General features: G+C 34.2%; 3 protein-coding genes across 3 annotated transcripts; 1 reads left to right on the top strand and 2 right to left on the bottom strand.

The window, feature by feature from the left end:
• Positions 1-335: 335 nt before the first annotated feature.
• Positions 336-851, bottom strand: LOC122602296 (ethylene-responsive transcription factor ERF026-like). The gene has a single exon (XM_043774999.1). It carries the CDS (start codon positions 849-851, stop codon positions 336-338), a length of 516 nt encoding a protein of 171 aa, XP_043630934.1.
• Positions 852-3,472: 2,621 nt separating this feature from the next.
• Positions 3,473-7,390, top strand: LOC122600381 (ribosomal RNA processing protein 36 homolog). The gene is made up of 10 exons (XM_043773090.1): positions 3,473-3,560; positions 3,746-3,858; positions 4,511-4,647; positions 4,730-4,796; positions 5,254-5,306; positions 5,644-5,686; positions 5,773-5,847; positions 5,937-6,054; positions 6,248-6,294; positions 7,178-7,390. The coding sequence occupies exons 2-10, from the start codon at positions 3,766-3,768 to the stop codon at positions 7,286-7,288; spliced, it is 744 nt and encodes a 247-aa protein (XP_043629025.1). The 5' UTR covers positions 3,473-3,560; positions 3,746-3,765; the 3' UTR covers positions 7,289-7,390.
• A 2,643-nt stretch (positions 7,391-10,033) lies between these two features.
• LOC122599930 (F-box protein PP2-A13-like) lies at positions 10,034-12,665 on the bottom strand. Its single transcript, XM_043772549.1, has 3 exons — positions 12,194-12,665; positions 11,201-11,319; positions 10,034-10,636 (listed from the first exon to the last, which is right to left on the bottom strand). Exons 1-3 carry the CDS (start codon positions 12,527-12,529, stop codon positions 10,243-10,245), a joined length of 849 nt encoding a protein of 282 aa, XP_043628484.1. The 5' UTR covers positions 12,530-12,665; the 3' UTR covers positions 10,034-10,242.
• Between the last annotated feature and the right edge of the window lie 3,295 nt (positions 12,666-15,960).

Here is a 15,960-nt window from a genome sequence, read left to right as displayed (position 1 = left end):
ATCCTTCACTTGTTATACACTTATACATACGATTTATGTACACATATACGTGCAACACTTTACACAATCAACACTTTACTCATGATCCATGCATACTACATTACTAGCTCTCACACTTTCATATATAGTCTCACTCACATCCTTTTCTCTTATTAACAAAATATACATATTTTATTTTAAAAAATGCAATCTATCCCTCTCTTTATTTTGTTCTTTAGAGACAAATATTCTCAGTTTCTCACACACTATATATTATTACACATTTTGTTCCAATTAGAACTCAATTAAATTGATGATAGGCTTGGGGACTCTGTCTTCTCCCCGACTTAATTAAATTAATAGCTCCAAAGGTTATCTTGATTATCAAGAGAATCAATCGCTGACTGGCCATCGTTGCTTGTCTCTTGCCGTGGCGGGCTAATCATCATTCCCTCCGCCATATCAACCAACAAATTCGGCATACCAAATATATCATCTTCATCCACAAACTCTTTACTCGAATAATCATGTGTCACACTACTACTAATCCTTTGACTTGAATATTTCATTAACTGGGCTGCCACCTCAGCCGCATTTCTAATGAATACGGGCTCAGGTATATGAGGCACAATATAAGACCCAACAAGGTCAGGGAAATTTAGAACTGTGTCACTACCTTTTAGTGACAATGCGGCCACATCATATGCGGTCGCAGCCATTTCAGGTGTGGGGTACGTCCCAAGCCATATACGAGTAGTTTTACGTGGTTCGCGTATTTCAGACACCCATTTTCCACTACGACACCGTATTCCATGGTATATAGGGTGTTTCTTGGTTGCGGAGCGACTAGGGGTGTTGAAGGAGGTGCTCATGGGTGTTGTTTTTGTAAAGAGTGATCAATTATTTTAGCAAGAGACGATGGAGGAAGGTCGACAGCCATATATACTAAGTTACAAATAGTCCACGTACTTTATGAATTTATTCTTATTACGTACGAAATGCAAAAAGTATAGTAGGTGAAGCGGAACAAATTAAAGTAGTGTTTGGTAAAGAGTGATCAATTTTTAAAAATTGTCTTTTTAAAAAAATTAGGGTTCAATAAATTTCAATTTCTAAGGTGAATTTAAGAATACTTGAATTAGTTTTAAAAAGAGGAGTAATTGTGGTGCAACATTTAGCCATTAGAAAAGCTTAATTAAATAGAATTAGTATGTAAAAGAAAATTCAGGGGAGTGATCATATCCGGTTATGTATTTCCTTGCCTAGGAAAAATTCATTTTGGTATGATATTTTTTAATCACGAGACGGCTAGCCGTTACATTCATACGGGCAGACAGTCACTAGCGACCTATTCATAAAATCAGGGACCATAGGGAAGAGAAAACCCACTAATTTAATCGCTACAGAAGGTACGACGTTAAATTGAAGATAAATCCTTGTCTGCTCAGAGTTTCGAACAATTTTTGGTTATGTATAGTGTTTCGAGTTTGAATGTTCTGTTTGTTTGACCCCGAGGCACCCTTTGCTATTGGATATTTATATATTTTTTTTAACAATTAGTTATCTTTCAAGTTAGGATTGCTCGTTTACAATCTTGATAAAATCATCTCTGTGAGGGCGAAAACACAATCACAAACACCTATTATTATAAAATTAAAATAAAAAACGAGTCATAAATGAAATAATCATGACATGCAATAATGATAAATTTGACATTATATGGACATATATGTTCTGCAAAGCCAATATATTGTCGTTTCACATGACGATTAACGACATTAGACAATCCGCATCAGTTCAGGATATCCTTCTAACAAACATCCTGATAGATATGTCACGTCAGCTTTTTATCCATCATTCCCATAAACACTTTTTACCCACAACAATAATATATCTATCTTTCTTACAAACAACCAAATAAACTCTAAAGTAACTTTTGTCTTTTACATTTATCTCTCTTCATCATTCCCCATCCTTTTCTACAAACAACCATGGATGGACATCCTCCATGTGATGACCCACATAATAGTCTCCCTACAAACACCCTCTATGTCACCACAAATATCCTATGGACATCCTTGTTGTGGATGGTCTTATAAAATATCTATCGTTTTTCTTGATTTCTTAATCCCTCTTAGTTCACTAATAAACGCTATATAACTTAATAACTACATAAATAAACTTTCATGAGAAATATATTAATGTTATGTGTAAAATATCGTACTTAGTTGTTTACAATTCGCTATATTGGTTTAATCCTCTGTTCAAGCAGAAGTTATTGGTTTAATCTTGGAAGGGGGGACTACACGTTTTAGAGAGTTGGCCTTGATTTGAACTGATGTACGTAGTTAAATAAATTAAGTGTACCTTTTTTGGGCCATGAGATTTCTTTAACTTTTGTCACATGGACACAAGGTAGCCTTACCTTTTTCCTTGATAAGATTGTTCTTTGTTATTTTGATTGTTTTAAGGTTTTTTAATTAATGTTTTTGTACCTCAAAGGATTGCTATGTATCAACTACTCTTGAATACACTCATTGTACTCTACTACTTTATTTTTCAATTTTCAGATATCTTTGTAAGGTATTATATTTTTGTTCATAAGCCTAATTGATTTTTGTCTCATTGGCTATGAAAGTTGACTATTGAAATAATGTTGACCTAAGACATTTTTACATATATATATATGTTTATTTCAAAGAGACTTAACAATTAAGTGAGATGAATATCAAAAATTGAGGGAGGTTCATACTTCATACTTTTATATCTTGATAAATCATGATTCCTTGATAACAAAAAGCAAAAAAAAAAAAATAGCGTATAAAGGATTTTCAACAAGAAAAATTGAAAGAAGATGCTTAGCCATCATCATTTTCTAAAGTTAGGATGAAGCTCATTCAACATGTCATTTTGTGTGTAGAAGATAATGTTTTATTTTTGTATCGGAAATGTGCATAATTCTTAGCTTAGGAGGTGACATTTCAAAAATAGATAATTGTTCGAACAAAGATGGTGAACCATTATGATTGACCTTATTTCTTCTCAATTCTCCCAATGAGGCCTCTTTCACTTACTTAGTGGACGACCCATAAGACTTTAACAAAGCCCGTATTCATATCTTTTGCTGGTGAACTACTTTTTCCATGTCACGAAGAAATTAACATGTATATTTAATAAATTATAACGGCAAACTAAATATATTCTCGCTAAAGTTTGTTAATTTTAAATCCACTGTGTGGGTCCGTAGGGGTTCGAGTTTTGGGTTTCTCATCTCAAGGTATTTTCCATGAGGAGGTGGTTGAGGGTCCAGCGATTTGCTGGTTAAAATTACCCCAAAACGTCTGAATCGAAAATAACTTTAAATTTTTTATTTTTTTTAATGAAACACAAATTTATATTTTGTTTGTTATCGACTTATTGCTTTAAATAAATGGGCCAATATATTGGGCCTGATATAAAAAGGTTTAAAACTCATTTTAGTGCTTAACGAGGAATTGACGACCAGTATCGGTACATACACTAGTTAGCGGCAGCCGTTAATTCGACTTTCACAAGCTCTTATTTAGCTGCTTTAATCCTCCGTACGAATTCTTTTCCCTAACTTATTTTAGTTCCATTTACATAAATATGACCTAGTAGCTTTTCAATTTTTTGATATTATTATTATAGCTAATTTATATTGAATTTTGAGGCTTTAGTTAGTTAGTTAGGATAACAATTACTGTAAATATTACAAGAATTTTTATTCTTAATCTGGCAATTTCAGATATAATTATAATTGTTGAGATGAATCGGTTCAGTGATGATATGCCTACTTCCAGCAAGATCAAATTTGATAGCGATGACGATGACGAACAAGTAGAATCGGCTTCTGATGATGTTAGTTTTCTTGTTCAATATATACACGCATTACTCGTTTTTATGCTTACATTTTCATACAAGTATTGTTATTTTCAATATTATAATGTGTATATATATGGGTAGATTCTATGATAGTTTATTTGAACTTTCGACCCAGAGTAACTAGCAGCCTGTCCAAACCACAAAGTTAGTTTTAAGATGTGCACTGAATCACGATTTTTGCTATTTTGAAACGTGCGTTAGATCAAATAGAACAAGTTCTTATGGTAAAAAAAAAAAAAAAAAAAAGAGTAGGAAGAAGGACAGAGCGACTTTTGGGTTTGTTTTACAATATCCAACCCCATCTAGATAGTACTATGGATGCAGGTTTTTTGGGCTACTTTTTTTAGTGTATTTAGGGGTAAAGTTAGAAACTTGGAGAATATCCATTTACTTTGAGACAAAGTCGATAGCTTTTTATTTTCTGTGACCAATGGAGGGAGTAAGAATTTACCAGCAGAGAGCACTAATCTACCGCGTGACAGTGTTTATTACATAGTTGTTTAAGCAGCGGCATTAGGTTCATGATGCTGTCATCTTGCTTGGCAATTTTTTTTTGTATTTGTATTTAATTTCTTGCATTGTGGTATGCATAATAGTTGTGACTGTATAAGATGGATGTGTGTTTTAGGATGAGAAGAATGAGATAAATGAGGTGCTTGCCAATGTTACATTTGAGGAGTTGCAGAAGGCACGTTCAGATGGGTCACATGTAATTAATCAGAAGCCTAAGTTAGAGCGGAAGGGTAAACGAGAAAACAAAAATAGGTAAGTGAGTTTTGCAAGTATTTATTGTTCATATTGTTTTGTTTATGTTGTTGATGGTTGAGTATGGTTACAATATTTTCAGGCCAATGGAGATCAGTAGCAAAAAGCCAGTTGGTAGATTTAGAGAAGTCATTCAGGCTCCTAAAAAGGTTAGTTATGGGTTTTATAAGCTATTTTTATCAATCAAATTACCTTATAACGGCCGTTTGGTTGAAAGATTTCAAAGGATTTTGAGGGAATGGAGTTTGGGATTTCATATGTTAACCAAACAAAACAAAAGAAAGGAATCAAAATTCCATTCTATCAAATTCCTTTAGATTTTAGGAACCATACTACCCCTAAGCGTTGACTGTAAAAAAGGAGATTGGACCATTAACTTATGAGATGTTACTCCCCTGGTAGTTTATTTGCGTGTGAGTTCTATGGGCTATAATTTAGGCTGTTTTTGCAAGTGTGATAGTAAATGCTCTTCACCGCCAGCTTGTGTATGCATGCATGTACATACACGTGCACACACACTTACCATTCACTCCCTGCGCCTAGTGTATTCAATTTTTAAAATAATGGTGGTGTAACTGATATTTTTATCTAATCTGTTTTAAACAGGTTATTCGTGACCCCCGTTTTGAATCTTTATGTGGAACACTTGATGAAGATGGGTAATTTTCATTTCTTCCCTTCATTTGCATTCATTTAGATTTGTGAAGTGCATACATAGATTGTGATGGCTACTTGTACAACTTGTGCACTGCCTTCTGAGCTTCCATCTTGCAATTACTAGTCGAATATCTTTTTTGAAAGACAAAAACTTGTATACACAAAACTATTTACCTTTGCATGACTTGAACTGGGAACCTTTGGTGTGCGAGGCACCCTCGATACCAGCATATTTCTTGGCCAAAGGCCTGCTGGTGATACTAGTTTTTTTCAAAATCTTACTAGGGATTATTTGGAACCTTTCAATCTTTTTGTGAGCTAATAGCATGCATCTTGCAGGTTCAAGAAAAGATATAACTTTCTATACGATGATGAGAAAAAGGTAGCTTTTCAGAGTTTAAAAAGTTAGTTTGTGTATACATAAAGTATTTCATGAGTTTTCTGAATAATTTTTCATGGTTATGATAGCGATTGGAAGAACAGATGGAGAGGACAAAGAACCCCGAAGTCCTTGATGGGTTGAAAGGGCAACTAGCATGGATTGTAAGTCACTTTGACTAGTCCAGAGTCATAAACTTGTTTGCAATACTGTTCATCATAGTGTTAATTTTTTGTTACTTGCCATGTGTTAGAACAAGCAATTGAAAGCGGAATCTACAAAACATATTAGTAAAGAGATTCTTGTTAAGCACAAGAAGAAGGAAAGAGAAGCAGCAAAACAAGGGAAACAACCTTACTATTTGAAGAAATGTAAATTCTCTCCCTCTCTCTCTCATATATAATATAATTATAGACATGGACACACAAATGCATGCGAGTATTGATTATGACATTCTTTTTAATGTGGTTGATATTAGTTTTGCCACAATGAGCTTTTTTTCTTAGTGTTTTTGTTCACGAGCACCTTGATGAACATCTTTATTAATTTTTCATTTCTTTGCAGCTGAAATCCGAAAGCAGCAGCTTGCTGAGAAATTCAAGGAGCTCAAGGTACATAGTTATATCTATTACAATATTGCGCTTTGCTTACTTATACTATTCATGCCAAACAGCAAACATTGCAATTTTTATATTTAAGATAAATTTAGTCATGCCTTAGAAAGTTAACCAGCATCTTTTGGTAATTTCATTGCATACTTGCTATTAGGTTAAACTAATTCTTAGCTAATTTTAGCCTCGTTCGAGCTGAAAGTTTTTAAGTATTCTTTTAAGTGGTAGACTTGTCAAACCATTATACTTGGTCCAAAAGTTCAAAAAGAAAACATTAAAGGGTACCAAAATCTGTTATTTTGGACATAGAAATGCAAAAGCAATGGTTATTTTATATTTATATCTATGTTCTTGTAATTTTGTGAATTAAAAACATATAAATATGAAGGAAGGAAGTTGACACACTGTTGTAAATGAGATTACAAGTTACTGTTTTTTTTTCTTTTTCTTTTTTTTTTTTTTTGTATTCTTTCAACATTAATGGTTATTTTCAATGAAATGCCAAGTATAATTACTGTATAAAAAGTTGATGATCAACTTCATTTTTGATCACCACCTGCCGAATGGAGTGTGAAAACCTCTGGATGAATGCATTGGCAAGGTAGTCTACTGACTTCTAATTTAAATGGATGCCAGTTTTTTGGTTATTACAGATGATACCTTGTGGTAACAGTTTTTTCTGTCTTAATATTTTTTCTTCTTCTTTTTTTTTCTTTTTTTTTTCTTTTTTTTTATAAAAAAAAGAATAGTGGTGTTTTCTACATAGACTACATTTTGATCTATAATTAAGATTCAAATAATGAAGTTTTAGCAAGAAACGGGTTTCCATTGGTTTACAAACAATAGTAACCCAACATAACATTTTGTTTTGTGTACTAACTAGGCATCTGGCAAGCTTAATTCTTTCATAGAGAAAAAGAGGAAGAAAAATGCTGCTAAAGACCACAAGTTCATGCCATATCGAAGACCAAACGACAACCAACAAGAAAACTAGATACATTACTTTTACTACTTGTTTTGTAAAAGTATCATTCAAGTACCTAACATTATGTGTTACTTTTGCTCCTGAGTTGATGGTAGTTTTTGATTTAGTTAAGATTCTGGCTGTTGTTCTAGAAGTTTTGTTTCATCGAAAGTGATATGTATCACTTGATAAGCTCCGTGGAAAAGTTGTCTTTGCCATTTGACAGAGTTGAAGTAAATTTCAACCTCTACATGAATCTTTGGAGGATCAGGATAGATAACCCATCAATTCCATTGACAAAAATAGTCTTTTTGTACTATAATAGCAACTTTTTCTCTTGGATATGTTCAGTGGATGAGAATACGTTTTAACTTTACATAATTACATGCCATTTTTTAAGTGGCAGAATATGTGTACAAAAATATCATTATATATATTGATATTGATTAATTAAATTAAAAGCTCAAGAAAATCTCATTGATGATACACCTCATTTAATTACAGCCATAATCTTGTTTAAAATATAAGTTAAGGACAAAGTGAAGTATTGAACATGAAGATGAACTTGATCATCATCTTGCTTATTGTGTGAGACATAGACTTGGCACAGCTAAAATCTTGAAGCTAGAAACAATGACCATAATGCAAAACGACGTGGTTTGAACCTTGCCTCCAATCCAACTATTGAGCGCCTTCACTTGCATACGATGCAAAACTAACTTACAAATTTGCATGGTTGGTCGTCATGATCCACAAACAATAAAATTCTAAATTTAAAACTAAAAATTCTGATGAAACTTAGAGTTCAATTGACACGGATACGCTCAAGGTCTCAGTCTTATTGAAATGTAAGTAACTCGGGATATCTAAGTAGAAAACAGCGCTCTAGTATTTTTATTTTCCTATCCTTCTTTTATGGAAAGCATCTCATGGTGGAAATATGTTCTTTTTGACAGAAAGATGAAGATAATTGATTTGGTTTATCAAACAAATGTAAAAAAGAGGTAGATTGATGAGAAGTCTTTGAACCCATATACCGAATTAATACTCACATAACCTCCAATAAGAATAGTGTCAAGGTAATTCAACCTATTTAATTCAATTCCACCTTCAGCAGAAATCAAACCCGGGTTGCTCCCTGAAAGTGGCGGCTGCTGGCATACTCTTCTATGAAGAGTTGGTTTTTTCAAACAGATATATAACAGATTAGCAGTATATTAAAAGAAAGCAAAACTGTGTCTCCATCACAATATATTTGAGAAAAGAAAACTCATATACAACAATCGATGCGGTATACAATCTGTTTTAGAGGTTGTATAATGTATAGTGTAGCAGTAGTGCATGAAAGTATGACACTTTAAAGTAGTGTACGATTTACTTTCCAACTTATTGCACATAAATAATAGAAACTTTAACATTATAAATTTGTCAAAGCCATGTAAACTAAATAACGAGGCGCGTAACACCACTAGGCAAAAAAAGGTAACACCATCAGGGAGACGTCGCCGCTAATACTGCGGGCCCCCATGTCTGTAATGGTAAATCTAGCAGAGAAATTAACAGGCTCACTGTCAGTGTCAGAGTATTAGCGGCGACGTCGCCGCTAATGCCCGGTCGGGTTGACCTTTTCCTGGTGGTGTTACCCTGTGCCCTAAATAAAGCTTTTTGATAAGCCACTTGGTAAAAAAATATCTATTGAAATGACCTTGATCTAAACCAACTTAAAACTTGGCATATTATATGACTTACACAGATGGCAAATATTCATTGAATTTATACCAAATTTTTTTAGAAATATGTTGTTTCCTTGATTTTCAAGGTTGGTTCCACCTTTTTTCTTACAGGTTTCGTACGTGTATGTGACAAGATAGTAGATACATTTGAACGTACAAAATCAAGTTTTAGTATTGCTTCTATGATAACATTTGCTCAATAAATCCATTCTTAACTATGTTCTCAATTAATGTGGGTCAGCCGAAATTTGATTTTTGACAACTGACATGACACGAAAGGCTAGCTGGAGTTTGTTAATAAAATATCTTGTTTAACATCAAAATATCAGACTTTAAAGTTTGGTTCATAATTGTGTCGAGTTTGAAGACGTATGAGTCATAGATGTTTTGATCATTTTTTGATGCGATGTTCATAAATGATTCAGAAAATTTGAAAGTTTTCGTGTTGGCATGTTACTAGTTTTTACCTGAAGAATGCACACCCTACTAAGTAAATATGGATCCTGAGGGTCATTTTCAGACATTCTTTGACTGGTCCAACCATTATGAAACACCAGTTCTCGAGCTGATGGTGCCCTTTAGGTAAATACAATACCTATGTAACATAGCTGACTATCGTTACCGTTACCAGTAGTCGACTATCGTTTTCTGTATGCTCAGAATACTCGACAAACAATCAAAACAGAACTTAAGGATTTTGCGTCAACCACAAGCATCTTACCCAATTAAAGTTCAATCAAACCATACCCACTTCATTGAACTGAACTAGAAATGGAATTCACCCAAAAATACAAACACAGGACTCAAACAATAAACAGACTGAACTTGTTTATTGTTTCACCTAAACTAACAATAGTAGATATACATCATTATCGGTCGTTTTGGGACCATTCTTTGACCGGTATGCCAAACACCAAATACTGAGCTCTTTTGTGCACTAGTGGATAAAAGCAAATATATATTGACAACCATCATGGAAAATAAGTCAATAATAGATTCTGAATACACATTATTTCAATCAAATGAGACCAAAAAACTGGTATTAGCCAAAAACTTGCTTTACATTACCAAAAGGGCAACACTCAACTTAGAAAATGTACACAAATACACAATACTAATTACTTGTTCTTGATCTCACCTCACTACATATATCACACATACATGACGTATTCTACTGAAAAAGGTTACTTGCAAATCAAAAAAGTTGCTTCTAACCTTGATTATGTCTATCAAACAAAACTTCTAAATCTTTCATTTAGGGCGTATGATCACAGTATCTACAGATAGTCCACCTTTCGTATGTGTACAATCAATCTGCGTCATTGAAAATTTGATCTTCATTGGTACCTTTGAATCCTCAACAACAAAATCACCAGCTGGATAAAGATTCCATTTTCCAGGATCAGTCAAATAGCTGTGACTTATCGCCTTCTGACCATCTGAAGTTGACAGCTGGAATTTCACTGGTTTTATATCCCAGCCATGGATGTGATCGGAGTTGCAGACCCGGCGCCCGAAACGTCTGCCTGAACGCCCAAGTTGTAGGCGGAAATAGAGGCTGTAGGTCCCACATGGGAAAGGGAACTCAACCTCTCCATCAACTTCAAACCACCAAATTTGCTGGAGATAAGCCACAGAACGGAATCTACACAAGAAAAATTCCAGTTGCTTTAGGGATGTATCGTTTTCAATACGTCCATCATGTGCAAATGGAGTCAAAAAACAAAAAATGTGATAGTGACTACCATTTTGTTGTTGGGATATCAAACAAAATATAAGATTTTGAATTTTCCTTTAACCAAAAATACACATTTTGATAATTTAAAAGTTAATAGCATCATTTAACCTTTTGGGGACATATTCACTCTCAACAGTTTATATCCCTAGGCGAGTCCAGTGGCTGAGAACGGTAATTTCTATCTTATCTCAACAGCAATTTTGCAAGGCAGTATATCTTTTGGGGGTATATATAAACCACATAGGTCCGCCATTGATTGGGGGTAACAGAGGCACAGAGCCAATCTCTTTATAAAAGGCTTACCATTATTTTTTGTAACAACCTACTATAGAAACACTTCATTTTGTCGTGGGCTAAACTTGAATTTTAGTTCAAAAAGTAACCAAAATAGAATTTAGACGGATAGAAAACTAAATTTCCGAACTAAAAATATTTTAAATAGTGGAAATAAAAAAAGATGCAAAATCTCACCTAGATTCCTCGGTAGAAATCCAGCTCCAGTACCTGCGATCATCAATCCCTGTAATTGCTAATCCATTGGAAGATATCAATACACAGGCTTTTCCCGTGCCTTTATCTAACCAAACACTCTACAAAAAGAATTCCCAAACATAATTAATAAACTTCATCAAAACTCAATGACCATTTCAGATGACAATAAGGGGTGTTTGGATGTGCGTTTAAGTTTACCATTGCTACTTCAAGAGTTCAAGTCGTTAATATTAGTCTTAGTCTGTACTTCAGACTACTTTACACAACACTATTTATAATTTATGATTAGTTAGGGTCAAAACATCTATACTAGACAAAACTACTAATTGAAATAAATCTAAAAGTACCTGACTACATATAACTTGAAACATTCGATAATCCAATCAGCAAACTATACAATTTTAATCGTTTAAGTTGCAATAATCACTTTTAAGAAAGCACATTCAAACATCATATTATTTTCTTAAACAACCAAGATCACAAACAAGAAAAACAAAAGAACATCTCTTATATTATTTGTAACACTTATGATCCTTCTAATCACACCCAAAAAATTACACATAAATAAATATTAGAGATTCCACCAAAACTATAATCTACTCCAACAAATTTCTATTCAAGATCCCTTCATTTCACTATAACTAATCAACAAGAAATACCTCACAAAACACATACACACAAACAAGAATTTGTGGATTCTAATGATAATAATAAAAAAAAAAAACTCAATACTAATAATACCAAACTTCATTCTAAATCCTACATCAAACTTAACTCATAAAGCAAGAAACTTTCTTCTATTTTTAGTCTTGTTGCCACATATTTAACTCAATACTTTACAGATCAAAAAGTATCCTTTTACCACATAGACGCCCATCTACATATACATACATACATATAAATAATACACACATATATAGAGATATACATACATATATAATATAATCAAGTACATGACTAAAAAAATCAAACCTTGGCACCACCATCAATAGGACTAGGTGTAGACAACCTAGCATAAATCTCCTTTTTACAAATACTTGAACAAATTTTATTATCATCAAATACTCTTGTAATGATCATTTCATAATTATTAGGCAACTTAGATTCCCAAACAAATTCAGCAGTTGATGCATAGCGAAAAGCACGGTTAAGAGATGCAAGTTTACAGATCTCTTGTGGGCTTAAGTACACTAGAACATTCGCCACTACACTTTCCGGCAAGTCACCTAGCCCCGGCACCGGCGGAGCTACCGGACCAGCGGTGGTGCTGTTACACATAAGTAAAAAAGATGATAGCCCAGATCCCATAGACCAAAACCCAGCTCAAAGATTGAAGCTTTTTGTGATTATTGGTTGGAATTTGGATTGAAATTCAAGAAAATGTTTAAAGAAAGAAACATGGGATGGTGATGATATAATATGAATAAAGAAAGAAAAAGGTGTGTTTAGCTAATTAAGGTTTTATTTATGGGAAGATGCATTTTTATAAAGAGTGGAAGTACATGTTTAGTCCTTTAAGTATTTGGTGATATATAGTTGTCAACTTTTAATATTAAAACTTTTACAAGTAATATTTTGGGTTAGAAATGTTTTGGGGTATTCATGCTGGTCGGGGTTAAATTATTTGTTAACAAAGACAAGCTAGGGTGAAAATCGGTGATACAGTCTTTAGTTTAGGAGATTTTTTTTAGGTTTTTATTTTTTTTAGTTCTCTCGCAGTTAAGATCCAGATAAAAAAAAGTTGTTTAAATTGTAGTTAACATGTTGTATTGGTGTTTTAAAGTTCATCTTGTGTATGCATATGTACTTTAGTCAGTAGTCTTTATTGAATAGATTTTTTGCCTTTTAAATAAAAAAAAATTAAAACGAGTAAACGAATCAGATTATTCATTAAAGGCAATTTTTTGTATCTAGATGTAAGCAACCTACGACTCTACGAGGATATCTCATGATCATTTTTGAATCTTTTGTTGAGTTTTTTTCCAAAAGAGTGTAATAAATAAACTTATTTACCAAATTAGTATAGTTTTAAAAATATTTATTAAATTAGTATATTTAATAAATTTAGTTAATTTCATTACATTCATATTATCAAGATTTGTCAACCTCAGTCAAATCTATCTTCTTAAGATGCTTCATCTTTTATCCATGCTCCAGCAATTTTCTTCACTAACGTCCATCATATACTTCCAGGTTTTACTACTTTCAAATAACAAACGTAACTTACGATAGGCACTATAAATTTTTGTAGACCTTATCAGTTGTACAGTGTACACACAATTTATATTATTGTTACTGTTAGAAAAAGAAATAATTCGGGATCAGAACAAATCGTCATCACCTCCCGAAATAGAAGATCCGCATTTACATAGTTTCCATAATTATTGTATGCAATTCTAGTATAAAAGGAACTCGTTGTATCTCTTTTAAAATCATCGAAATATAATCTATATATTTCATATTTTCAGTTCTTTCGTTTAATATGGTATCAGAGCCAACGGTTCTGGCATCATCATCTACCCCTTGAAATCACTTATCACACCAACAGGAAACCGAAGCCACCATGGGAGAAACTCCCGGCGGCTCTGGCTCAGATTTAGCAACACAATTAGCCACCCTTTTGCAAAATAATGCCAATCAAAACCCACAAATTCCGAAACTCTCAGACAACCTTCAGATTAATCTGAAATTAAATAGCCAAAATTATGCCTTATGGACTCGGATGATCCGAGTTGCCATTGGCGGCAAATCAAAAAACTTACTAACTCACTTAACCGAAAACCCACCAGAAAAAGCAACAGAATCAAAATATGAAACATAGGAACAAGAAGACCTGATAGTGTTCTCATGGCTCATCCAAAACATTGAACCAAATCTGGCCGGAAATCTTACCGAATTTGCCACATCCAAGGAACTTTGGGATGCCTTGGCAACCACCTATAGCAGCGGCAAGGACAAACTGCAAGCATTCAATCTTCATGTCAAAGCAAATGATCTTAAACAACATGAAAAATCTCTCGAAGATTTCTGGATTTCTCTCCAAGGTGTATGGGGAGAAATCGATCGATCCGACCCAAATCCCATGAAGTGCCAAGAAGATATTAAGATTTATGCAAAAATAAGATCCGAACAGAAACTATTTCAATTTCTCAATGGATTAGATCATAAATTCGAACCCATCAAAAGAGAAATTCTCCGGATCGACCCGTTACTGTCCCCAGAGGTTGCGTACGCCACTGTTCGCAAAGAAGCCGCTCACCAAATAATTTTGGGAGCAACTAATGATGGTATACAGGGCATAGCAGCTGGACTCACCGCCGGAGATATTGAAGGTGCCGGATTTACCACAAAAAGCTACCGGCGGCATGACGGGAAGAAACCAATGACCAAAGAAGACAAATCCCATCTCACATGTGATGAATGTCACATGACTGGACACACAAAAACACAATGTTTTCGGGTGATCGGGTATCCGGATTGGTGGGTCGGAAACAAGAAAAACATCAAACCTGGAGGTAAGCCTTCTCCTACCGCCAATACCACCACCAAAGGAGGCAGTGATCGAAAGTCAGATGGAGGCTTCGGGGGAATGGCAGCTGCGGCCGAAGAAGATGAAGTGGAGGAGGTTTTTTCGGTGGGAGGTAAAAGGGAAAGTGAGATCAATTATAGATCTCCAAACCTTGTCTCACGATCTGCTCGATCTATGACCAAAAATAAAAGGAATTTCCTTTATTCTAAAATTGGTCAACAAAGTCAACAAAGCAATATTTCCTTTAAATCTGATTTTTTTTGTGAAAGCCCATTTAAACCTCCAAATTATTTTAACGGCCCAAACCGAATTTCTAAAGGCCCATTGAATCTGAATGGATCTGCTTACATGGCCCAAAATCATTTTAAAAATTCCAAAGGGCCATGGATATTTGATTGTGGGGCGACCGACACTATGACCTATGATTTGTCAGATTTTAAGGTTGTAACGAAACCTACAAAAACCCACATTGAAGCTGCAAACCAGGGAAAAATGAATGTGAAATCTGGCGGAACAGTCGAAATTTTCCCAAACATTAAACTTCCAAACAGTCTTTATGTTCCATCTTTATCTCACAAACTCCTGTCAATCAGTCATGTCACAAAAGAACTCAACTGTTCTGTTCTCATGCACCCTACTTTTTGCATTTTGCAGGATATCAGGACGGGTCAGATTATTGGGCGTGGCACTGAAAGGCATGGATTGTACTATGTTGATGAAGTTACTCAGAATGGTAGTGTGATGTTAGCTCATGGAACATCAGAAAGGGAAGCTTGGTTATGGCATAGGAGACTGGGACATCCATCTGCTGGTTATTTACATATCTTATTTCCTGAACTTTTTCCTTCAAATAAATCTGTTAATTGTGAAACTTGTGTATTAGCCAAAAGCCATAGACAGCCATTCAAACATAATAACACTAAGGTTGAGAAACCTTTTACTTTAATACACTCTGATGTTTGGGGACCTGCACCGGTTATTGGGGGACAACACTTTAGGTTTTATGTTCTATTTGTCGATGATTGTACTCGAATGACGTGGATTTATTTCTTGAAAAACAAATCTGAGGTGTTTAACGTCTTTACAATATTTTATGCCATGGTTCAAACCCAATTCAAACAAAATATCCAAATTGTTCGGTCTGACAATGGTGGAGAATATGTTAACCACCAAATGAAAGATTTCTTTCAATCTAAAGGAATAATCCACC

This window comes from Erigeron canadensis, chromosome 5, assembly GCF_010389155.1.
Source record: "Erigeron canadensis isolate Cc75 chromosome 5, C_canadensis_v1, whole genome shotgun sequence".
NCBI lineage: Eukaryota > Viridiplantae > Streptophyta > Magnoliopsida > Asterales > Asteraceae > Erigeron > Erigeron canadensis.
The sequence above is the reverse complement of the archived record's forward strand: the minus strand, read 5'-3'. Positions and strand labels throughout refer to the sequence as shown.

Coding starts and splice junctions, on each gene's coding strand:
- LOC122602296 (XM_043774999.1), bottom strand. CDS start 851: ATGAGCACCTCCTTCAACACCCCTAGTCGCTCCGCAACCAAGAAACAC.
- LOC122600381 (XM_043773090.1), top strand. CDS start 3,766: ATGAATCGGTTCAGTGATGATATGCCTACTTCCAGCAAGATCAAATTT. Junction 3,859..4,510: donor TAGAATCGGCTTCTGATGAT/GTTAGTTTTCTT, acceptor TGTGTGTTTTAG/GATGAGAAGAATGAGATAAA. Junction 6,055..6,247: donor ACCTTACTATTTGAAGAAAT/GTAAATTCTCTC, acceptor ATTTCTTTGCAG/CTGAAATCCGAAAGCAGCAG.
- LOC122599930 (XM_043772549.1), bottom strand. CDS start 12,529: ATGGGATCTGGGCTATCATCTTTTTTACTTATGTGTAACAGCACCACC. Junction 11,320..12,193: donor CTATTGATGGTGGTGCCAAG/GTTTGATTTTTT, acceptor TTCTTTTTGTAG/AGTGTTTGGTTAGATAAAGG. Junction 10,637..11,200: donor ATTTCTACCGAGGAATCTAG/GTGAGATTTTGC, acceptor TTTCTTGTGTAG/ATTCCGTTCTGTGGCTTATC.